Raw genomic sequence first — 25,223 nt, forward strand, 5'->3', positions numbered from 1 at the left:
CCGCCTTTTGCCAGACGGCAGGTCTATCTCCCACCTATCAAAATATCTGAAAAATCCTGTTTATTTTTTATTTTTAATATTAATTAATGCCATGTGCAGGTTTATTTTCTTAATTTCGGTTAAAAAACTTTATCATGGATGCATTAAATAATTAAATTTATATCAGTAATGTTTTTTAACTTCTCCCACCAGAGATCAGATTTTGTTTTTATATCTAATAACTTACATTAATTTTTTATATTTTTTATTATATCTATTTCCGTAATTAATATAAAATTTTCGATTTTGTTTGTTTATAGATTAACATTATTAATTTTTGAGACCAACTAGGTAGGGGGACCACCTTATAGCTGGACAGTTTGCCATATACAGCAAACAGTACCTTCTCCTTTGAGGGCCCCATTTCCTCTTTTTATTTTTGTTTGGGACCCGCAGCTTCTATACAGTTGGAATTGATTAAGCCGGCGGCTACCAGAGAAGTCAAAATTCCCGGTGCTTCCCAATCTCTCCTCAACCCACGTGTACGGCCCCGATACGCTTCAACCTAAGCGCGTGCTTTTTAGCTGGGGACCCTCTTGTGGTCCTAAGAAACCATCTTTCGACGCGTGTCTACCGCGTCGTTTTCCCGCGAGTGGCGAAGAGAGAAGGGACGTAATTTATGGTCCCCCCTCCCTCCTTCACCGGCATTAGCTTCTTCTTCCTCTTCCTTTTTCTATGTCCTCAACCGCCTATCGCCGGTAACAGTCAGTTGAAACCGTAAAAAAAAAAAAAAAAACTGATAACTTCCACTGCAAGACATTCCAGTTTTTGCAACAGTAATGTATTTGGTTCCCAGTCGGATTTATTTTATTTTATTATTATTTTACAAACTGCTAAATTTTGTTACGCAAAATCAGGTGACGTGGAAAGCACGCTCACAGTTTTAAGGATTAGGTTATTTGGCTTCCCTGTCCTTCATGCGACAATGTACTTTTTGTTGTTCTAACTTCTAACATGCATGGTGCCGGTGGTATTCTACGTAAATATGTTTTTTCACAGTACAAAACAACATCAATGCATTAAATCATCTTTCTTTTTTTTACTTCAGTTAATCTTTTTAACTTCATTTATAATAATAATAATAATAATATATACAGATATTTTCTTATATTAATTACTAAAAACTACTTTATTATTGGTCTGACTGTGAATCCAAGCAAAACCCGCATTTCACGTTTCAACTTAAGAGTCTGGTCCCCCCGTCCCCGCGAGAGAGATCGCCACGGTGACAGATTTGAACCGTCAGATCAAAATCAATCATAAAAGCCTTTCAATCGATCAACGACGCAGGAAGTTCCACGCAAATTCTCCATACCTTTTATTTCTACCCACCTAGTCTTTTCGGATTAGGAAGAAAATGACAAAGCAATACTGTTGGTAGTTTATTTAGCAAAGACTAATATAAAAATTTATTTGTAATTAAAAAAAAAAAGATCACAATCATGTAAACGCTTTGATAATACACACAAAAAGTCAAAATAAGTTTCTATATTGGAAAATCGGTTCTAAATTGTTTGAATTTTACATTTTGGTTGGCAAATAATATTGTCTAATTTTTTTAAAACAAATATTCATATTTTTATAAAATATTTATTTTAAGTCATAAAAATAAAATTAATTATAAATTAAATAAAAATAACATTTAATTCAATTCAAATAATCACAATTTTTTAATATTTATTTCATAAATCATTCAAAGATTTCGATCCGAAATAATTTTTTATTTCTCGAATTTTCTTACTCAACCCTAATAATAATAATAATAATGGTCCCCCACCCCTCCACATAAACCACCAGCATTTTATTCATGATAATAAGCTGATTTCTTCACCTGAAAACCGCTTTTTCTTCAAAACAGCTTGTCCTTCTTCCCTATCTCTCAAACTCTCTATAGCACGTTTCTTACAGTAATTGACTACTAATAATAATCACATATTTTCTTCCTTTCTCTGCCAACATATATCCTCTCTCAAAGCCCTAGCCTTTATTTTTATTTTTATTTTGCTAGACAAAGAGTGTATCTTTTAAGTTAATGAGACTGTAAATTTTTTTTTAAAAGCTGTCTTTGTCATCATTTTCTTCGTTTTTCTCTCTCTCTCTATCAGACCATGAATTCATAATCATCGTCGTCGTCGTCTTCTTCATCGATATATCTCTTTCGAATACGTTTAGAGGAAAAAGGAAAAGGAAACAGGGTACATACATGGCGTTTCACCATAGCAGCACCCACCTTTCTCAAGACCTTCCTCTCCATCACTTTACCGACCAGCAACAGCAACAACCCAACCAAACCCAGCAAGGCGACCAACTTCAGGAAACCGCCGCTCCCAATTGGTTAAACTCCGCCCTTCTCCGTCCCCAACAGCCGCAACCACCGCAACCCCACCCGCACTTCTCCCACCCTAACTTTCTTAACCTTCATACTACTACAACTGCTTCCGACTCCACCGCGGCTTCCCAAGCTCCTAACCCGATGCTCTCCCGTTCATCCTCTTCGCTTCTTCATCGAAACCACAGCAACGTCATCGACGACGCGGCTGCGGCGGCAGCAGCTGCGGTGGCAGCAGCTGCGGTAGGAGGAGGTGTTATGGCCGTGGAATCGGGTGATTTGAAGAACAGCATCAGCGAGACTATGAATAATAATAAGAGCGAAGGCGTGGTGGTGGAGAGTGGAGGAGGAGGAGGCGGAGATGGGATTGTGAATTGGCAAAATGCGAGATACAAGGCAGAGATTCTAGCTCACCCATTTTACGAGCAACTATTGTCAGCACACGTGGCGTGCCTTAGGATCGCCACGCCAGTGGATCAGCTTCCGAGGATCGACGCTCAGCTGGCTCAGTCGCAGCATGTGGTGGCTAAATACTCAGCTCTCGGTGGAGGGTCGCAGGGCTTGGTTAGTGATGACAAAGAACTCGATCAGTTCATGGTATGCCGCCACTATTATTCAAGCTCCTTCCATTCCATTATTATTCCCTCTTCTGGTTTTCGTTTTTATTTGAAATTTAATTCACCTTTACCCTTAGTGGCAATCAATAACTCATTAACTCCATGCCAGGAGAAAAAACACAGACAATTAACTGCTTCTTTGGGTGTCCACTGATTGTTGTTGTTTTTAAGGCTGTCTGAATTTTTCAGCCCTTTTTTAGCCCTTTTTGTTCTTGATTCAACTGATGATGACACTCGTTTTAGCAATTCTGTTGACATTAATGGCGATTGATTCATTGGGTTGGGATGCACCGACAATTCCTTTTTGTGATAAGCAGGACATTTTTTAAAAATTTCGCTTCCTTGGTAATGCAGACGCATTATGTTCTGTTGTTATGTTCGTTTAAAGAACAATTACAACAACATGTTCGTGTCCATGCGATGGAAGCAGTGATGGCTTGCTGGGAGATTGAACAATCCTTACAAAGCTTAACAGGTAATTATGCATTTATGTCTATAATCCTCTGCTTTCATATTTAAATTAAAAACGTGAAACGCTGAATCATGTTATATATAATCTCTGCTGTGATTACGTAAAACAGGTGTTTCCCCAGGGGAAGGAACAGGTGCTACAATGTCTGATGATGATGATGACCAAGTCGACAGTGATGCCAACTTGTTTGATGCAAGTTTGGATGGTACAGATTCAATGGGGTTTGGACCTTTGATCCCAACAGAGAGTGAAAGGTCTTTGATGGAGCGTGTGAGGCATGAACTCAAACATGAACTCAAACAGGGTTACAAGGAGAAGATCGTGGACATAAGGGAGGAAATTTTGCGAAAAAGAAGGGCCGGAAAACTTCCCGGCGATACAACATCGGTTTTAAAAGCTTGGTGGCAGTCACATTCCAAGTGGCCTTACCCTACTGTAAGTGCTGCTTCACCAAGATCTCTTTAATTAAACTCTAAATGTTAACTAATTTTTCTTTTGCAGGAGGAAGATAAGGCAAGGTTGGTTCAAGAAACAGGTTTACAGTTAAAACAGATAAACAATTGGTTCATCAATCAAAGGAAGAGGAACTGGCATAGCAATCCATCGACTTCCACCGTCTCCAAGAGCAAACGTAAAAGGTAATGCTCAACAAAGCACATCTTGGTTTTGAAAGCTTTAGCAACAACCTAAATTTGAAAACAAAAGTAATGCAGGTGAAAACATAAGGTGATCGGTTCGTGTTAAACCAAATCAAAGATTAAACCCAACATTACTTCTTATATAGATCACAAGATATATAGGCTTTTAGTGGAACTGCAGCAGAGGCTTATAAGGCGAGGATCAGATTTTGCTGCAACATGAGAAACCGGCTAACACGGGCGATGAAGCTGATATTAGGCCATTTTGCAGGTATGCGAGATCGGAGGTATTGGTAGGGAAGTTTAGGAAAATTATAACTAGTGTTACTTTTAATTGGATGAAATTGTAGTTGCGTTGGTAGATTATGATTTTTGGTATGTATGTCTCTTTCATATAGATGTGAATAAATTGGGAGTGTACAGTGTAATAAACTTTATACTTGGTTACGGCCATGGTAGATCATTGTAGCCTTTTTGACATTGTAATGCAGAGTAAAATTAGGTCTTTGCTCTCTCTCTTTTACTTCATTCCTTTTTGGCTTTTAGGGTGTAGCAGACTGTGCATGATGATGGCTTATAAGCTTTTTTTCATCAATTTTCCAATGCCATGTCAGACACTTGTATTTCTAAACTCCAATTTAATTCCTAATCTCTTAATTACGCTTCTACTCTTTATACTTTTCTCGCATTTGAAATTTAGTCATTTGTCCATAAAAATTAAATCTTTCCATGGTTCATGGTTTCCGCTATCAATAATGTAGTCTCCAATGTTCGAACACAAGTCCTCCCTTTAAGAATACAATGTGTCTTATTATTTATTATAGTTTCTCTGCCTTTAATCTTAGGAATTTAATCTCTTATTTTTGAATTTAATATTTAAAACTCAATTGATTACCGAACCACGTGGCACTTTTAAAATAATTTTTTATCATGTTACTAATATTACTTAGTGTAGAAAGCAAAAATAAGCAAATAAAATGTTTGAATAAAATATTTTAAGATTTTTGAACTTGAGGTTATAAAATTCTTTTAACACTGTTTTAGAGGAAAAAAGTGAATGTTGATACGTTTATCTAGATGGCTTTAATGCGATTAAATTAAGCACATAAGCTCTCTTTTTTTAATTTTAAAAATCATTAATTTAATTTAACAAAATTCCTTTATTATATTATTTTAGGTAAACTACATAAAAATCATTAAAATTATTAGTAAGTTTATATTCTGTTCACTCAACTTCAAAAAGTTACAAAATTATCACTAAATTATTCGAAGGTTTTCATTTAAGTTATTCAACTATTCAACAGTTTTTATTTAAGTCTTTGAACTGTTGAGATTTTTTTGTTTTAAATTTGTTAGCGAATTCTAAGCGACGATTCAATGATCAATAGGTTGGATTAGTACCCATGAGTCAGTGTTGGAGATTAGAGAAAAAAACTATTTGGATTTTTGGTTCGTAAGTTCATGATATTCGAAATTTTTTCATGAAAAAAAAAACTAGAACTATAGAAGAGAATGAGAAAAATAGCTTTCGACTGATACAAGTTAAAAAGATATTCCCTGTTTATTACAAGCTTTTAATGCAAATTTATTTAGGTGCGTTATTTAGGTGATTCGACTTTTGTGCACTCACTGCATCTTCCGCTTTGATTTCGGTTTATCATCATTTTTGGGCCTATTGGACTTCATTTTGGGCTTTAAACTTATAAACATGCATCCATTATATCACCCTTTTATAACAATTATCATTTATAATACAAATGGACCATCTCACTACTTAAAAATGATAACAATTTTTTTATATTTAAATTTAATTATAAAAATAATATTGATATATTTTTAATTTTTTTTATTATTAAAAACATTAAAATGGGCGAAGCCAAGCTAGCCCAAAGTTAAAAATATAGGTCATAGCCTGCTCCAAAACGAGTCAAGCTAATCAAGTTGGTTGGATTACACGGCTATGAACACTTCTTATTGCTATTTAAGAATTGACTTCTTCTTCTTTCTTCTTTTTTTTTTAATTTTGTAATTTATTTTTTGAAAATTTTAATAATTTTAATTTTTTAAAAATGATTCTTTCAAATATTTATTATTTTAGAATTTTAAAGAGTGTTTTATTTTTCATAATTTTTATTTTTTTATGCTTTTATCTAAAATATGAAGAAAAAAATAGATTTAAAAAATGTAGGTTAAAGAATAAGGACCATTTTTTAACTACTACATTAATAACTTTAACGACAAAAATAGACAGAAGGACCAAGGTTCTTGGATAAAAAAAGTGTAGAGACTCAATGTCTCGAAATCAAAGTATAGAGACTAAATTTCAAGAGAACAACGAGATCTGCAGCCAATTATATTAAAATCTCATTTCAATAAATTATTTGAGTTTCGTATTTATTATAAATTTGAAACATTTGAATCTCATAATTTCATTAATTGATGCAACTGTGATTTGAACCCGAATTGTTTTTGAAGAAAGTGAATGCCTAGCCAATATGACACAACTTGGGGTAAAAGATATCTTTAATAACTTTGTTGATAGCCATTCAATAAAATATTAATATATTTGAAGTTTTTAATTTAAATATTTTTATTTTCTATGAGGTGAAAAATTAAGTAAAAGTTTCAAGTAATTTTCACTTATAACAGTCAAATATGATTTTAAACTTCAAATGTTACTATAATTACAAATTTTTAAAATAATTTTTTAAATTTTAAATTTCAAATGTTGCTATAAATATATAATATATAATTTATGATCATAATTGAAAAACAAAAGCACTTAAAATTCAATGGATTCAATCTTAAAACTTGATTTATAATGGGCTACAGTAAGTTGGATTCGAATACTACTAGAATTTAAAGCCCGCTTAGTAGCTGTTGTTTATAAATTATTTATAATTTTTCACTTAATTAATAATAGATTAAGTTAAATTTTATTAAATAATATAAAATTAGATTTATAAAAAACCATTTATTCTTTTGAAAGATTTAAAATTTTAAATTAATTAATAATAGATTAATTTCAATTTTATTAAATAATATATAAATTAAATTTATAATAAAATTTTATTTATATATCATACCATTCAAATTTATAATATGTATTTGCATTCTAAAATATATTTTAATGTATAATATTATTGATAAATATTAAAATTAATAACAAAAATATTATGTTGTACATATGAAAACTTAATTTCATTCTTAAACAATTTCATTCCCTTTTCAATTATTAAAAAAAAAGTTAAAATTAATAAATAATACATAAAGAAGCTTGAAATGTGTCAAGCTGTAATCCCTTAGGAGTTGAATAACTCTGCATACAAGTTTTGACTGAAATTCTATAATAGATTAAAAGGGATAAATATCAAAGTTGTATATGAATTTTAATTTAGGGTCTGTTTGATTGACGGAATTAATTTTTTGGAAAATCATTTCCAACTTTTTCAGCCTTTGATTGACGGAAAACATTTTCCATTTGGAAAATGAACTCCAAAACAAGGGAAAATGGGTTACATTTTAGGGAAAATGTCTTACCCTTTCAATTTCCGTAAGACATTTTCCGCTCTCCTCTCTATCGCCTCATTCATTCCTTCCTTCATTTCCGTAGAAAACGCTTCATTTATCGATTTTCCAAGAACTTGTTTTTTAATTATTCAATACTTGTTTTTTAACACAATTACAAATAATTTATTTGATATTAGTTTTTTCAATTTATAACGATTAATATTGTAGCTTAATAATTGAATATTATTATAAATAAATCATTGCAATATATGTTAAAACAATTTAAAATATAAAATTTATTAATATATATTAATAAATGTAAAACAACTTTTCCTAAAAATAATTTTGAAATCACAAACAATGTAAAAATATTTTCTAGTAAATCATTTTATAGAAAAGTAAAACATTTTCCGAAATCATTTTACGGAAAACATTTTAATATGTAATGTTTTACATTGATTTTAATTTTGTGTAATTTTATATATAAAAATTTGGTTTGATTCGATTTTCACAAACCACTAACAACATCATTAAACTAGCACAATTTTATGTTGATATATTGTCTACACACAATTATATTAATCCGATCCGAAAATGAATGTATGTATTCATTTCTTTAAATGTGCACAATTGAATCAAAATTAAAATTTTATGTATAAATATGAACCATAATTCAAGTGCATAATTGTATCAAATTGAATATTAGACCAAAATTCATGTATAAATTTAATATTTATACATAAAATAGAATAACCTAATTTTATGATGGGCTAGAATAAGTTGAACTTTAATTCAATCGAATTCCCATGAAGGATTGATATGATTTCTTTTAGCGGTCCACTTCACTAATTGCAAAGTTTATGTAAAAAATATATATTTGCAAAGTTATATATGTGAATTTATTTATTGATAAAACTAAGGCTAAAAGAACTATATTAATGTTGGATGGGTCTTAGTTCGATCAGTATGGGTATTATTGTTAATGCAGGAGGACGTGAGTTCGAGTACGCTGAAGCGTATTATTCTCCTATTTATAGGTTAGGGAGGGGTTATGGATAATTTTAGATATTCTGTTAAAAAAAGCAAATATGATTGGCAGATCAAAGATAGAAAATGGTTTGAAAAATACCATCTTTCTTTTTAGTAGACAAATTCGACCCATTGGTTGATTCGAACAAACGATTTTGTTCTTGGCAATATATTCACAATACAAATATCGAATTGCAGTTGCAACTTTTCATATTATGATCTCTACATAATCCACACGATATGAACGATAGTCAATTTTTTTTTACTATCACACGAGAGATTTTTGAATGAATATCACGTGTTCGAAAAGATAAGAAATTTTAAACGTGATTTTAAAATTTCATTAAAATCTTTAACGTAAATTTGAAATCATATTAATAGGTTAATAGGCCAAATCCATGAAACTAAACCTAAACATTTAACGATCAAAATTTCAAGACTCAAACAATCCTAAGTACATGCTTCAATTTAAACTTTTATGAACGCTAACTAAATCTTGTTTTATCAGGCAATTCTTTTTACCAGTACATAAACTCCATAAAATCTCAAATTCATTCGCAAAAATTCGAGCTCCCTCCTCTCTGATGGATTTTCGACAATGGGGCCGATTAATGGGTGGGGATGATATCTTAGGTAAGTTCAATGCAAGCTAACATATATCCTACTCTAGATTTAACACATGTTTATGCGATGTGGATTCACCTAACAATAGCATGTGAGCCCACATCTTGGGAACCCATGATGTTAAGCAACCTTGATGTGCAAACTTGATACGTAAATAGTGTAAAATCTAACCGAGACCCAATCGAATTATGAGTACGTAATAGTGAGTATGATAACAATTTTTCTTTTCTAAAGACTTTTATGGTTATGAATCATGTAAGAAGAACAAAAACCGAGTTTTCCTCTCTCGAATCTAGTTTTTCAGCAAAAGGGGAAATCAAAAGGATGAAACTACGGCTTCTACTCTTAAAAAAAAAAATGGAACGACAGCTCACAGCACCCAATGGAAAGAAGTCGTGATTTCTTCTTCTCTTCTCTTTTTGGCTATTAAGCCCTTGGGCTAATAGCTTCATAAAGACTCCAAATTTTTCTCTTCTTTCAATCAAGTCCTAGGCTTACACTTTCTCAAATTTCCCTTTTATTTTCTATTCAATCCTTGGCCCAACAATACCCATTATCAAACATTATGGAATGGAAGCTCATAAGCTTGGCAAATATTCTATTTCTTTTGACAAGATTCAGGTTTGGATTCTAGTCCAAGTTGTATTTATGGTTAATAAAATACAACACTGTTTTATCAAAATAAATTACCCCTAGTTTAGAGTAAAATAAAGAAAGCCACGTATGCTATAAAACTCTAATCCAAAGATAGTGCTGAGGTTTAAATTTAAATTCTATCATTTTCCTTTAAACTTCAATTGGCCGTAGAAACTTCACATTTTAATCTTAAAATCTGTGTACATAAATTTGCAGGATGAATTCGGTCACCCTACCGTACTTTACAATCTCTAAAATATCACATAGTTACCAATAGAAATTAGAAATCCAATCTAATCCAGTTATAATTGTTGTATCGCTTTTCCTCAACTGTACGCACAGACTTCCCGCCTTACCGGCACCTGCGTTTCACCTAAGTGCTTGATCGCCGGTAACCGGTCCGGCGTAGATCGGAGTCGGGACGAGAAGTTGACGAAAGGAAGCTCGTCAGCTCGACTCGACTCGTCCTCGAAATTTAGCGCGTAGCTCATGGGATCGTAACTGAAATCAGAGGAGGCGTAGTGCTTGTGCCCTCCTTTCCCGATCCAAGCCATTAGGTTCCTGCATTTTTCCTTAATCAAGTAAGGCGATCTAGGCGTCGACCTCGAGGACTTCACCTCCTCCAACTGCTCAAATTCATCAACGTCTTCGGTATGCGGCACCGTCGAACAAAAGCAACAGATCGACGATCTCATCTTCTCTTTCAATCTCTCTCTTGCCAATGTTGAAATGCAGTTTTCGTTGTAAACTTTGCACTAGATTTGCTTTGCTGGTTTGATCTGATAAATTTGGAAATGGTGATGGGAGAAATGGGGGCGGGGAAGGTGAGTATATATAGGTTGAGCGGAAAAATAAAGAAATAAATAGACGGATAAGACTCCACTCTGGTGGCGAGTATAAAGTAAAGGCAGTTAGCTGGAGAGTGTGACCAAAAAGTATAAAAAACCGTGGGTGGAGCGTGGTACCACTGGCTAGTGGTTTTTTTTTCTTTTCCCGTTTTTTTTTAGGTATCAAAAGTTAAAACCGCGTGAGATTTTCCTGAGGATAAATTGGTAATTATGTATGGATCAAATTGTGATTTTCTCCTATACATTTAAACTTAAAAATTAAATGCTAAAAAAAATAAGTTAAAAAAAAAGAGTATTCAAAATTAAATATGAAATTGCAGATTGTGTTTTAACTCGATTGACATAATCATTATTGTCAGTACAAGAGGACATGAGTTTTAGTACGTTGGAACTCATTATCCTTCTATTTAAAGGTTGGGAAACAGCTATAGGAATATAATTAGATTTTTGATAAAAAAGGTAATACAATTTTAAATAAAATAAAACAAATCATTAAATTTATCCTCTGTTAAGTGATAAGTAGGTCCCTATCTACTTATCATTTTTTACCTTTTTTTTTCAGAAACTTTATCTAATAGTTTTTATTGATGGTTATCAAACATGTTTAAAAACTGGAAATATTAATTTTCAATTAATTGAATTTTTAAATATTTTATCAAACAGGTCTTAGTCTTTATGTTTTAATGGGGATAAATCTAAAAATATACATGAACTTTAGTTTAATGTGTAATTTGATACATAAATTTTGATTTGATATAATTATACACATGAAACTTTGCTTGTGGTTTAAAAGTATATGTGAAACTTTAATTTTGACTTAATCATACACATTTAAAGAAATAAATATATTAATTTATTTTTATATTAGATAAATATAATTATTTATGTATGCAGATATAAACATAAAATTATATTATATTAATAATTATGTTAATAATTTAAAAATTTAAATCAAATTAAAATTTCATATTTAAAATTACATAAAATTAAAATTCATATATAATTTTATGAGATTAATGAAAAGAAGCAACCTTCTTCGTTCAGATCTCCAACTTTTGCACTGTTTTAAATACTAAATTCATGGGTTGTATTTTATATATATAAACTGATTATCCATTTATATGCTTTACCAATAAGGTGGCTCGGTTAATATACAAATTGAATTTTTATGAATTAAATTATTCGAAATGCAATAATTTTAATTGTTAATCAAAATAAAGTTTTTTTAAATATATTAATCGAATTGAAAATTTTGGATGTTTGGTAGGTTAATCGAATTAACCGAATTTTATATGTTTTTATCTTTTGGTTAAAATAAGTATAAAACATATTAAAAATACATTTTAATATTTATTTTCTTTTATTTAATAGTTCAAAAACTTTAAATGGAGGTGAAAACAACAAATAAGATATTAGAAACATTATATGAGTCTTGAAAATAACAGATATTTGGGTTAATTGGTTAATTCGGTTAATTACCTGATTTTAAACCGAATTAATCGATAACTAAAATTTAAAAAATCATTAATTAACTTCGACCACACTAATTTCAGCCACTAATCGATTAATTGAATTAGATTGGTTCAGTCGATTAATTTAATTTTAACCGAATTATAACCACCGTATTTATAAATGTAGGATATTATTACACCACTAAAAGGTATAGATCCTTGATATTGTAATTGTTGATTAATAAATATAGAAATTAAATTAAATTATACTATTTGAACATACACCTGAAGTTTAATGGTTGAAAGTCAAAATTGCCCTTAAAATGTGCTATATTGTCCTCGGCTGAGCGCAGCAATAGGTTAGAAAAAGGAGTCAAAATAGTAAAGTGAAGGAGGAGGTGCTTTTTGATTAACTTATATCCAAGTACTGACTGAAATGAACAAAAGAGGACGTAGGCAATGCGTGGATTGAGGATAAGGATGCGAATGCAATGCGTGGACCGCTGATTTTACTCTCTTTACAGATCATTTAATAAACTAATGAAAGACATAAAAGTGAAAGGTGACTGGATTCTTCGACGACAATAAAAAAAAGGTGAATAGATTCGGGCTTTTTGGATTTTGGTGCCCTTTTTAGGATCACGAGTTTGGGTGGGGAACGTGGCATATGGTCAGGGAATTTGGCATGGATCCGTTGTGAAATAACAGTTACGGTTGAGGTGTGGATGCATGCACACAGCATAGTCGAGGAGGCGAGCCGTACGTGGGGTCTCGATGCCCGCCGTCCACCGATGCTCTATCTCCTTTTCTTTTTGCTTATACATCACCCACCGCTTTTCTTCTTCCAATATTTCCTTCCTCTTTTTTCGCGGATAAGGTAGAAACAGCTGGAAAAAAAAAAAAAAAGAGAAAATGACGAAAGGGAGATATGATTACTACCATAAATCTTAAACCTTAAATTCATTAATTAAATTATTTATTTTGATCTGTCTAGTCTAAATCAAATAAATTATTAAAATTTTATAATAGTTATAAAATTAATATTTTATATTTGGTTATAAAAGAGAGTTGACTTAATTTATATTTGAATTTTGTACAAAATATCAATTAATATTTTAGTTTTTACTCAAACCCAAACTTCCACCCCAAAATGATTTTACTGATTTCGTCCTTCATTTTGAAATTTTTATAATACTAAACTAAATATATGACAAAAAACTAAAATGCATATTATAAAATTTTATAAAGTTGAAAAACTTAATCAAAATATATTTAAATTTAACATATATGTTATAAATTTAGCAGAGCAGGACAAGGGTAAGATACTTTAGGAGATAAGATTTCGACATATGAATGAGCAGTTGATGTGCCGATGCTCATTGATCAACACCCTATCAAGCTTCTTCACAAGATACCTTTCTACGTGAGGATTTGACCAATTGAATAATGACAAATATCCCCTGAAACCATAACTCTTGTAAATTGAAGTCTCCTGTAAGTATTTATAGAATCCTATGTGTTGGTCTGATGATCAAGGTGTTTATTGTCTTAAGTGTTATCTGAGCTCAAGTCGCATTAATTGTGTTTCTTCTCTTATAACTCACTCAAAAAAGAAAAAGAAAAATAATAATAAAACAAGATTAAAAAAGAAAAAGAAAGGAAAGTAAAGAAAAAGAATCTAACCTCTCTTATCTGTTTTATTTTTCAATAATTTTTCTTATTTGGCTAAAGTGTGAAAAGGAAAGGAATTATTTTAATCTTTACATAAATAGTTTATAATAACAAAATTAAATTAAATTAAAAGTTATAGAAAATATCAATATTCTGCATAAAATCGTAGTCTAATGATATTAAGTGAGACATGGTAAATGATTTTGAAATGTGATTGAATAAGAAAAATAAAATGAAATGCTCCGGTAATTAGAATGAAGAAATCCTTTGAATTGGGGTGAGCAGGGAAAGATTATGGGGCCAAATGTAAAAAAAAAAAAAAAACCAAAATAAAGGCCCTCTTTTATAAAGACTATGGGTTGGGGTCCAATTGTAATAAATGAAAAACTTGGATTGAAATGCTGAATGGGCCCAAAAGTATGCACTCCTGTTCGAAAACTGCGCCTCTCACTGCTGGTTTGGGCCTTTCTAGAAAGCAACGGGCAAATTAGAGAGAGACGCCTCCAAAACATTAATCAATACAATTATTTTTATTTTATTTTATTAATAAATAAACATAACATTTGACATGAAAAATTAATTCAAATATAGCATAGCATATGTCAAATTTGATACACTAAAAAAAATCTAATACAAACCCATTCGGAAGGTGGAAGGGTTTGAGAAAAACATAGGCTTGAACAAAAAAAAATAAGGCTCGTTTTATAAACGATTCGAGCCTCGAGTAAGCTTTTTTCCTCGGGCTTGACCCGAATTTATAAAAAATAAAAATTATTGTTGTTTTGTCATAGTCTTGTTGTCATTTTGTTATTATATTTCTACGATTTTGTTGTTATTATTTAGATATTGTATAACTCTTGTTTTATTTCTAATTTTGCTATTATTTTAGAGACATTTGCTTACTAAGTTGCACCTATCTTAGTGTTATTTAAGTATAAATATTTTTTAATTTATTTTCAATTTGTTAAAAAACATATATTTTAATACTTTTAGTGTATTTGATATATTATATTTTTATATAAAAATAAAAATATAAAAAATTTTAATACAAGCCAACTGGGCTCAGATTTTAGTTTTTTTTTTTTATCCTGGCTAAATTTGAGCAAAATATTAGACTCATTTTTTTAGACTGAGTCAGACCTAAACTTAAAAATCAAGACTAAAATTTCACCTCGATCTGAGCAATGAACAAGTCTAGTTTCCATTGTTTTTTTCCCACCAATTTATTTCCCATTTCTTATAATTTTATTATAGCTTTCTTATCCCTGCCTTTCTTTTTTTCTCTAATCACCATTTTAAAGAAAAAAAACACTTATGAATATTTAAGGTTAGTTTATCCACAGTGCTAACATGTTTGTTGTTTTTATATATGTGATACTGATACTAATAAAGGTTAAAATGGGTGAGATCTGATTTTCATTTAACCAAAAAATAAAAATAAATTTTAATGAAACTGATTAACATATAATATATTTATGATAAACTAAGAAAATAGAAGTGTTAGTGAATTTTTTAATCCCATATAGAACAGGTATGGATAAACACTGAATATATATAGTTGGGAATTTGACTTGCTTATTTTTAGTTTAGTTTATTTAAGAGTTGGCATGTGAATTGATTCCTTTACCAAAACCCTACCTCACCTCCCCAATCTAAACCACGTTTCCCCCATAATTAATTTCAAAGATGTCCAAATTATGTATTTGGTCTCTTTCATATGTTAGCATTTACGATTCAGTCCTTAAATTTTAATTTAATAAGAATTATTTTGATTGAAATATTGACGTCTAAAGAATAGCTTATGTTAGCCTTTTAACCAAAATAGTTATAAATGTGAATTAAAGATATAAAGAGACTAAAATCATAATTTTGTTTTTAATAAAGATGTTATAAAGGTCATTGATTGAAGTTGTCCTCCATTTTCTTAAATCCCACCTAATGTTTTAAAACGAGTGGACCGTTCCATTTATCATCATCCTAACTTCCAAACTTACTCCAATTCATTTTACCTTTGGATTATTTGCATCTTTTGTTATGTTTTAAATCAGTCATTAAAACTTCATTTCAAACCTTCAAATCATATTAGTTTAATTTTCAGCTTTAGTATTCGTTATGATACTTGTTATCATCGATTTAATACTAAAATGGGTTCGGCTCAAATGAGTTGGTTTCCATCGATCTCGCGGACCGAGCTTGCATGATGGGTATTTATGTTTTCCTGTGAAGTCATACATGAGATCGCACGTAGGACTGCATAAACACGTATTAAGGTTAGAGTAGGATACATGTTTATATGTATAGAACCTACCTAATAGGTAATATCAATGAACGATACCCATATAATATAAATAGGTAAATACCACCATCTACGGGAGACACAAAAAAAATACTCAATAATATTAAATTAAATATTTTTTTATAAATCCCACATGAAAAAAAAAAAACTAGATGCGAACTCACATTTAATATCAAAATTAACAGCTAAATTGAGTGAAGGGTTAATTGGAATGATATTTTGATTTAAAGGTTTTGATGCAATTAAGCCTTTTAAGTTTACAAAAAATTATTTTAACCCTTTATTTAATATCTGTTAACTTTGTTGAAGTGGTAGTTCATATATATCACTTTAACAATTAATTAAGCATTTTAAATTAAAATATTATTCCTTTTACTTTTTAATAATTTTAATAAATTTTAATTTTACAAAATAATTTTTATAATTTTAATTTTTAAAAAATTAAGTACTTACTAATATTTCATTCACATGACAACCTACATGTATGCCACGTCAAGAAAGTTAACAAATAGTAATTTTACTCATCAATTTTGGATGATTTGATAAAAACAAAAGGAAGAAAAAATTATTTTTTTATAAAATTGTACTTTTAATAAATTATTATGCCAAACAGTTAAATGCTTTTATTAATGATATATTAAAAGTTGTTGTTTGATATAAATTCTAGGGGTTCCAGTAATGTAAAATTTTTTATTAGTAAAATATTTCTATTTAATTTTAATTATATATAAAATATTTAAATAAAAAATTGGATTGATAGATATGTCCGGACCCGGTCTTGAAAGAAAAACCGGATCTGGTCTTTATGAAGCAATTTTGGTGTTTGAAATAGTAGCATGACTTAATAAAACAGGTTTAAGTTTGTTATTAACAATTGAAAATTTTATGTTTAATTAAATAAAGATTTTTAATAATCTTATTGTTTTTCAATTAATATCACTTAAAACGTTGCAAATGTTGAATTAATTTTATTTTTAAAAATAAATTATTTTTATTTTGTAAAACAGTAAGATATTTAAATTATTGTATTTAAATTTTATGACAAACTATACAAAATAAGATAATAATATTAATAAGATTAGATTTAAGAAATAATTAATTTAATAAAATAAGATTAATTTTATCAAACAACGTAATTATTTTTCATACTTAATTTTATCAGTATACCAAAAAACTTTCTAAAATAAATTTAGTAGTTGTAAAATTCAATACAAAAATTTCAACACCTATTTTTTTAGCACTTAATTTTCACCGAACATCTCAGCATGTATTTTTTAATTTGGTTAATTTTAGTTGGCTAAATGCTCAAATTAGTGTTCAACCTTTTAAGAGTTGCTCACATATGCGCCAAACTTTTATGGAAGTAATCAACTAAGGGCTTTTTACACACTTCAACCCAATTTTGTAAAAATTAGGTAAATGATGAAGAATATATGACATTACCTTAAAAAGAAAAGAAAAAAAAAAGAAAATCATAATTTAAATTTGATAACAAGATTTGAAAAGCTCTTATTTGAGCTATTTTGAAAAGGTTTTGCTATTGTTCCGACACTATCGTAAAAGTTTGGCCTTATATGATCATTTTTAACAATTAATTAAAGGTTAAAATATGATGTTAGCCTCTGTACCTTGACAAAATTTGAGATTTGGTCTTTATACTTAAAAAGTTGAAAATTAAATCTTCTTTCTTTTCTGATTTAAAAAATCGTAGTCCAATCACTAACATTGTCAGTATTTCCGGTCAAAGTTTATCAATTTGGCACATTGATTAGGCTATTTTCATATTGTGTGACATTTGGCTGACAGAAAATAAACATGTTATGTTGATAAATTTGACAAAAATTATCAATAACGATGATGATTAGACTAATGTTTTGAAATTGAAAAAAAAAAGAGTAGAGACTAAATCTCAAATTTTACAAAAGTATAAGGACTAATGGCATATTTTGACCTTAAATAAAATTAAAGTCAAAATTTATAAACGAAATCCATAAAAATTTTGGAAGCAAATTGAGCTTAAAAGTATAGAAAAAAGGCTGAACATTTCTTCAACAACTCTACTCTGGCTGGCGGCTTTCAGCAGTCGACACGGTGACTTTCTTCACCAACTCTCTCCCGTGACAGTCTGTCACCTTCCCAAATACCGCCACCGCTTTAGGCGGCTTCCGCCGCTCCATCACTTGCCGAAGCCGCCCTTCACCAAGTGCCATAAACAAAAGAGAGAGGTCATTAAGCAAATAGAGTGAGAAATGGGGTGTGGGAATGTGTTCTTCACGTTGATCATAACATTATCAGTAGCTCTAATCACCTACAACATCCTCATCTCAGCCAATGCTTCTTTAAAGCAAGAGCTTCCTGGGCCTTCTACCTCATCCATCATCGACCCCATAATCCAGATGCCGGTAGAAAAATCCAGAAAGTATGGGTCAAATGCAGAGAAAAGGTTGTTCCACACGGCTGTGACAGCTTCTGACTCGGTTTACAACACTTGGCAGTGTCGAGTTATGTATTACTGGTTCAAGAAGCATAAGAATGGACCCAATTCGGATATGGGCGGGTTTACTAGGATCTTGCACTCTGGTAAACCTGACAACTACATGAATGAGATTCCCACTTTCATTGCTCGGCCTTTACCAGCTGGAATGGATCAGGTATTTCTTTTTGAGGGGCTTAGCTAGTTGACTTTATTCAATTTGTGAAAAGGGCATCTAAGTTTGGAAATTCTCGAGGTTAATCTTCATTCATTGGATTTCTGCTATGCTGATTGAACATTAATTGAACCAATCAAAGTTGTTTTAGATTCAACAAGTATCAGTGAAGTTGATGATTCTTGTTTCTGTATGTATGTATGTATAACTTGTTAATGGCAGGGTTATATAGTCCTGAACAGACCCTGGGCATTTGTGCAATGGCTTCAAAAAGCTGACATCAAAGAAGAGTATGAGATCCCTGATTTCCTTATTTTGTATTTGATTCAATTAACTCCAGATTTGGTTGATTTTACATATCCCATCTTTATTATGTATATGCAGTTACATACTGATGGCAGAGCCAGACCATATTATTGTGAAGCCTATACCAAACTTATCAAAAGATGGGTTGGGTGCTGCATTTCCTTTCTTTTATATAGAACCTAAAAAGTACGAGTTAGTTCTGAGAAAGTACTTCCCTGAGGAAAAGGGTCCAATAACCAACATTGACCCCATAGGAAATTCTCCTGTTATTGTTGGAAAAGTAAGCATTTTGGTGTTTGCTTAGTTTACTATAGCAGCAGCAGCTATTTTGGTTTTGCCTTGGCTTGATCTTTCGTTGATTGTTTAGGATTCTCTCAAAAAAATTGCTCCGACTTGGATGAATGTGTCATTGGCAATGAAGAAAGATCCTGAAACAGATAAAGCTTTTGGTTGGGTGCTTGAAATGTGAGTTTTATCCAGTTTCCTCCATACTTTTACAATGGTTCCTTAGGTATTGTTGACCTTGAGTTTGGCTTCTTGTTCCATAACTGTAGGTACGCTTATGCTGTTTCGTCTGCCTTGCATGGTGTGGGTAACATCTTGTACAAAGATTTCATGATCCAGGTTTGATGAGATTGTCCATTGTTTCCCATAATTTCTTCTTTATAAAACAATAAAAGATGCCACATTTGAGAATTTGGGATGCTAGTTTAAACCCAAGCTTTCGTGCCATTCAAGCTTCTTTTTATTAGGCCAAGAGGCTGTTGGTGGGGATAAGCTCTAGTTTAGGACCCACCTCTGCTATGCTTCTAAGAGCAAAAGCCAAACTGAATAAGCTTTACTTGTCAGTAGAACAGATAGGAAATTTGCAACTTGTCTGTTATGTAACCATAATTTTAGTAGTTTGTGGACAGTGACTTTTCTCCTCCATTCTTATGCATCATATTCCTTAGTTCTTATTATTTTAAGAAAAAAAAAGGGGTAATCAGTCCTGAATTCTCCTTACTAAACACTTGCTTTTTTTGGGATACTTATCAGCCTCCTTGGGATACAGAAATAGGTAACAAGTTCATCATTCACTACACATATGGATGCGACTATAATTTGAAGGTAATCTATTGTACTAAAATCTTAATCATTTTGTTGTAGGAAAATGCTTCTTGGTTATGAACTTTCCAATTATGATCCAACATATCTGTCACCTTTTTACTCAATCAATAGCTGTAAATTTTCTTCCCCATTTCAGGGTAAATTAACCTATGGAAAGATTGGAGAATGGAGGTTCGATAAAAGATCGTTTGATACTGAAGCACCACCAAGAAACCTTCCCCTGCCTCCTCCTGGTGTTCCGGAAAGTGTGGTAAGTTTAACAAGCACCCTTTTATAAGCACACACAAAATGCAAAAGGGGCATGTCTCCCTATATGAAATTTTAGACCATGCAGTACAATTTGGGAGTATGTTAGGTTAAAATTTCAAAGCAGTCCTCCCTACACTATAATCAAAAGATGCGTCGTAGTTTGGTGCCATAGAACTGAATAAGTTAATTAATCCTTTGTACGTTTGATATTAATGTTAACGAAAAACTATCTAATGCTGGCGTGGAGTTCAAAACTTTAGATAGAAGTAAAAGCAGCAAAAGAATTCATTGTATTAAGAACATATCAATTCATACAAGGATTTAGTTTTTCATTAACAATGTAGTAAATTTTACTTGTTAGCAATGACTACCAATATGATGTTGTAATAAAATAGAATGTAATTGTGGCAGGTGATACTGGTGAAAATGGTAAATGAAGCCACTTCAAACATTCCAAATTGGGGTTCATAGAAAAGGGAAAAAGGAAGGTTAGGGGTGCAATTGCAAGATATAGGCAAAAAGGGCTCCCTTCATTTCAGTTGTCAGCTGCAGATATTGGGTTGGTCATGGTGGGGAAGAAAGAAAGGGAGTGTTTGGTTATATGTTGGTGTTTATTCTATGCTGGTAGTTAAGATTGGGATTAAGATACACCCTGAGCCTGAGGAGAATAGAGATAAAAAAAACAAAGTTATATATACAGGCGGTCCTTGTGAGCCCATATGCTTGTTTTAATTAAGATATATAAACTTGTTACTCTTTAACTACGTTTTTTAACTTTTTGTCTTTGGAAAGAATTGGCCTTATTTGTGATTTCATCTTCGGAAAGAATTACTTTAATTTTAAGTGAATCAATCCTCAATAATATTTATACACTAATGCAATTTTAAAATTGTTTTACATATGTTTGTAACTTTTTGTGTAATTAGCCCTGGCTTCTGTTTCTCCCTCTTCACAACCAGCTGCAAGTTCTTCAGAGAAGATGGGCAAAGCATTGATTTCCAAATTGTGAAAGTGGCCTCTTGCATTATCTGCATTATCAATAACATTTATGAAGCCAATATCCTCTTCTCTATGACTGCCAACAGCATCAGTTTCCACCACTTTATAACCAGCGATAGCCACCTCTGGAGGACCAGGAAAACTTTCTGCCACATCCTTACCCATCTCTTTAGCATTTGAAGAATCTTCTATAAGCTTTGACATCAATTCAACGTTCTCCTCCTCAATATTCATATCTATCTCTTTAGTACTTGGAGAATCTTCTATAAGCTTTGATATCAATTCGATGCTCCACTCCTCCATATTATGACCCATCTCTTTAGGACTTGTAGAATCTTCTATAAGGCTTTGGTAACAATTCAATGTTCATCTCCATAGTCTTACCCATCTCTTTAGGACTTGTAGAATCTTCTATAAGATATGGTAGCAATTCAGTGTTCACCTCCATATTCATACATCATACCCATCCTGTTGGCAACTGTAGAACCATCTAAAAGCTTTGGTAGCAATTCAACGCCCCCCTCAGAATTATAAGATACAGGAGATTCTGACAACTGCACCAAGGGTGGAAGCTCGGCATAACTTGGTTGAACATTCAATGCAGCCATTGTATAAAACATACCATGATAAGGAAAGCTGGGAGCAGTAGGATTTTCCAGCTTCAAACGCTTTGGCAAAAGTTGCATGGCTTCTGAACTACCCTATCTGGGCTGCCATAGTCTCCACTACCAGTAACTCTTAGAAGACCTCCTTTTACATGTTCACAGTCAGGATGAAATGTATCGACGATAGCATTATACCGAACAGTGGTGCAAATGCCACATCTAGCATCATGACAGCCGTCATAATGGGATGCAAGTGAGAAGAATTTGGTGCATCTACAGGCATATCGACAGCAGACAGTCGAATGCAAATAGTTTGTAAAATAAGCCGGAGCATCATTCCCCGAAAATGCCGCTGAATTCTTGCACTTGATATAAGCAAGTAAAACCTTCCGTTGGATAGCTCGATTCAACCGATTATTGGCATCTGCCTGCGATTCTTGTAAAAAAAGCGGAGGAAGATAACAATGACTCGCAGCTTGTTCATTTACGGGACAAAATGATAGATTCTGTCCGGCGAAAGGAAACCTAGCATCAGCCATAGACAGAAGCAAAGCCAGAACAATTGTTTGGGTCGAATGAAATTTTAATTTTTTATATTTTCTAAAGGATTAAATTGAATTTTTATAATTATAGGAGAGCCAAAGTACAATTTGACCTTTACCAATTTAAAATTTTAAAAAAAATTAAAGGCCTAAATAGTAATTTTACATTTTAGGGGGCCGGGGCCCCTGCCTGCCTCCTTAGATTCGTCTTTGGCCACAGATGGGTCATAATATGTCGAATTCGACATTCTCGATCCCACGCGAAGCGATGTATTAGGAACCATCTCACTCACAACTTACGGCCCTAGTTGTAGGACTCTTTATTTCCAATCAGAATTCCACCCAAGTGAATATTACCAAAAGTATTAGATATTCATTTATTTAGATTATTGCAAATTGGTAATTAGATAAAAATGAAAACAACAAAAACCTCAATTAACTTAAAGTATAAAAAAATTTACATAAAATCCCAAAAACATCATTTAGAGTTTCAAATAGTGGTGGAGTAAGAACGAAAATAAAAAATCAAATATGAAAGTGAAGTAGATAGCTCGAAATCTCACTACTCAAGTAGAAATCTTCAAGTTATGTTTAGTGTTTCGAAGATTAACTTCTTTACGAGGGAAGGAAAAATTATGAGGGAGAGAAATACGAGGCTAGTTAAATTAAATTTATGTAGTTTATGATTTTATACTAAAATTTGGGGTCATACTTTTTGTATTATAATTTTTTAATAATTAAATAATAATGTAAATATTTTTATAGTTTAATATATTTATATTTGTTAATATGTGATTAAATAATAATTTTTATATTTAATAATTTCAAGAAAAATTATATTTAATAAATAAAATGGCCATCATTTTCCTTTGAGTAAAAGAGTAATAGAGAGGATCTCAGTCCATAAAAAAATCAAGCTTTTTGTAACGATAGTCGTCAAATCATTTAAATTGTTGGGTCTAATTCTAATTAAATTAATTATTTAAAAGTCATAAAAATTAAAAAATAGAGAATTAATTCAATCGGTTTTTAGTCCAACTTAATTGGTTCTGAACAGTTCATTCAAAATCAGGTTCAAATATATATTGGCCCGTTCATTTCGTTACAAGTATATATTATATTTGTAGTATATAAATTTCTATTAAAGGGATAAATCTCAAAACTATACATTAACTTTGGTCTAATGTGCAATTTTAGAAAGGAAATTCTGATTTGATACAATCAGAATTCTACACAAGTGAATATTATCAAAACTATAATATTTTCATTCATTCAGATTATCACAAATCCGTAGTTAGATGAAAGCGAAAACAACAAGAACTCCAATCAACTTAAAGTACAAAAATATTTACACAAAACCCCAAAAACACCATTTAGGGTTTCAAATGGCAATGGAGTAAGCAACGATAAGAAAACGTTTACTCCTCAACTAAGTAACCACAAAGAGAGAAAGTTACAAGCAGAAAAGACGAAAACAAAAAGTCAAATATGAAAGTCAAGCAGATAACTCAAACTCTCATTATTCAAGTAGAATTCCCCAAGTTAAGTTTAGTGTTTTGAAGATTACCTTGTTTAATATGAGGGAAATAAATACGAGAAATTTAAGTAGTTTATGATTTTATATTAAAATTTGGTTGATATTTTTTCATTTAATATTTATTTATATTGTTTTTATGAGGTTACTTTTATAATTATTATTTTTGAATAAATATTTTTATATAATTAAATAATAATGTAAATGTTTTTATAGTTTAGTATGTTTATATTTGTTGCTTTCCAAAAAATGTTTATATTTGTTGCTTTCCAAAAAATGTTTATATTTGTTAATATGTAATTAGATAACAATTTTATATTTAATAATTTCAAAAAAGAAGTTTATATTTAATAATTAAGAATGGTCAATCATTTCCCATTTGGTAAAAGAGTAATGGAGAGGATCTCAATCCGTAAAAGAAATCAAGTTTTTGTAATTGTAGTCTTCGAATCATTTAAATTATTGGTTCCGATTCAATTGATTGATTTGGTTCTAATTAAATTAATTATTTAAAAGTCATAAAAAATAAAAAAAATTAATTCAATCGATTTTTAGTCCAACTTAACTGGTTCTGAACAGTTCATTTAATTGGTTTTTAAAGCTTTGTTCATCGTCTTCACTATCAAAGAGATAAAAAGGAGAAACTTTCAGAGCAACAAAGGAGAAGCTCTCTTTATTGTCGAAGAAAACAGTCCATTATATTCTAATTTTATATTTTTTTTACAATTTAATCTCTAAAATCAAAATTTTTACTATTCTACAATTTAATTCCTCAAAAACAATTTTTCTTATTCTACCGTTCATTCCTAGACCTCGATTTGTACAATTTTGCAAAACAAATTTTCATTGTTTTACTAAACAATGAAAATATAAAACATATTAACTGTATGTCTGTTTCATTGAAAACAACTTTTATAAAATATTTTCAAAAATCTATCAAACAAAAAATATTTTATCTGATTCATCCAAACGCTAGAAAATATTAACTTTTCAAGAAAAACAAGTTATTTTTAAAAATCATTTTCTGAACACTATTTTCAGAGAAACAAAGGAAACCTAAAGATTATACG

At 30.9% G+C, this 25,223-nt stretch overlaps 3 protein-coding genes across 4 annotated transcripts; 2 read left to right on the forward strand and 1 right to left on the reverse strand.

The window, feature by feature from the left end:
- Window positions 1-1,899: 1,899 nt before the first annotated feature.
- On the forward strand, window positions 1,900-4,609 carry LOC105771983 (homeobox protein knotted-1-like 3). 2 transcript variants are annotated; one of them, XM_012593363.2, is made up of 5 exons: window positions 1,900-2,965; window positions 3,340-3,460; window positions 3,567-3,892; window positions 3,959-4,095; window positions 4,163-4,609. In XM_012593363.2, exons 1-5 carry the CDS (start codon window positions 2,243-2,245, stop codon window positions 4,185-4,187), a joined length of 1,332 nt encoding a protein of 443 aa, XP_012448817.1. In that variant the 5' UTR covers window positions 1,900-2,242; the 3' UTR covers window positions 4,188-4,609. The 2 variants fall into 2 exon arrangements, with proteins under 2 accessions (XP_012448817.1, XP_012448852.1); XM_012593398.2 differs by having other exon boundaries at window positions 1,904-2,965; window positions 4,171-4,609.
- A 5,611-nt stretch (window positions 4,610-10,220) lies between these two features.
- LOC105803306 (uncharacterized) lies at window positions 10,221-10,589 on the reverse strand. Its single transcript, XM_012635412.1, has one exon. It carries the CDS (start codon window positions 10,587-10,589, stop codon window positions 10,221-10,223), a length of 369 nt encoding a protein of 122 aa, XP_012490866.1.
- Window positions 10,590-18,171: 7,582 nt separating this feature from the next.
- Window positions 18,172-21,288, forward strand: LOC105771913 (hydroxyproline O-arabinosyltransferase 1). Its single transcript, XM_012593307.2, has 8 exons — window positions 18,172-18,811; window positions 19,031-19,098; window positions 19,193-19,394; window positions 19,482-19,579; window positions 19,669-19,738; window positions 20,153-20,224; window positions 20,361-20,474; window positions 20,885-21,288. Exons 1-8 carry the CDS (start codon window positions 18,410-18,412, stop codon window positions 20,942-20,944), a joined length of 1,086 nt encoding a protein of 361 aa, XP_012448761.1. The 5' UTR covers window positions 18,172-18,409; the 3' UTR covers window positions 20,945-21,288.
- The last annotated feature ends 3,935 nt before the right edge of the window (window positions 21,289-25,223 follow it).

The sequence above is a fragment of the Gossypium raimondii genome, chromosome 7 (genome assembly GCF_025698545.1).
Source record: "Gossypium raimondii isolate GPD5lz chromosome 7, ASM2569854v1, whole genome shotgun sequence".
Taxonomy (NCBI): domain Eukaryota; kingdom Viridiplantae; phylum Streptophyta; class Magnoliopsida; order Malvales; family Malvaceae; genus Gossypium; species Gossypium raimondii.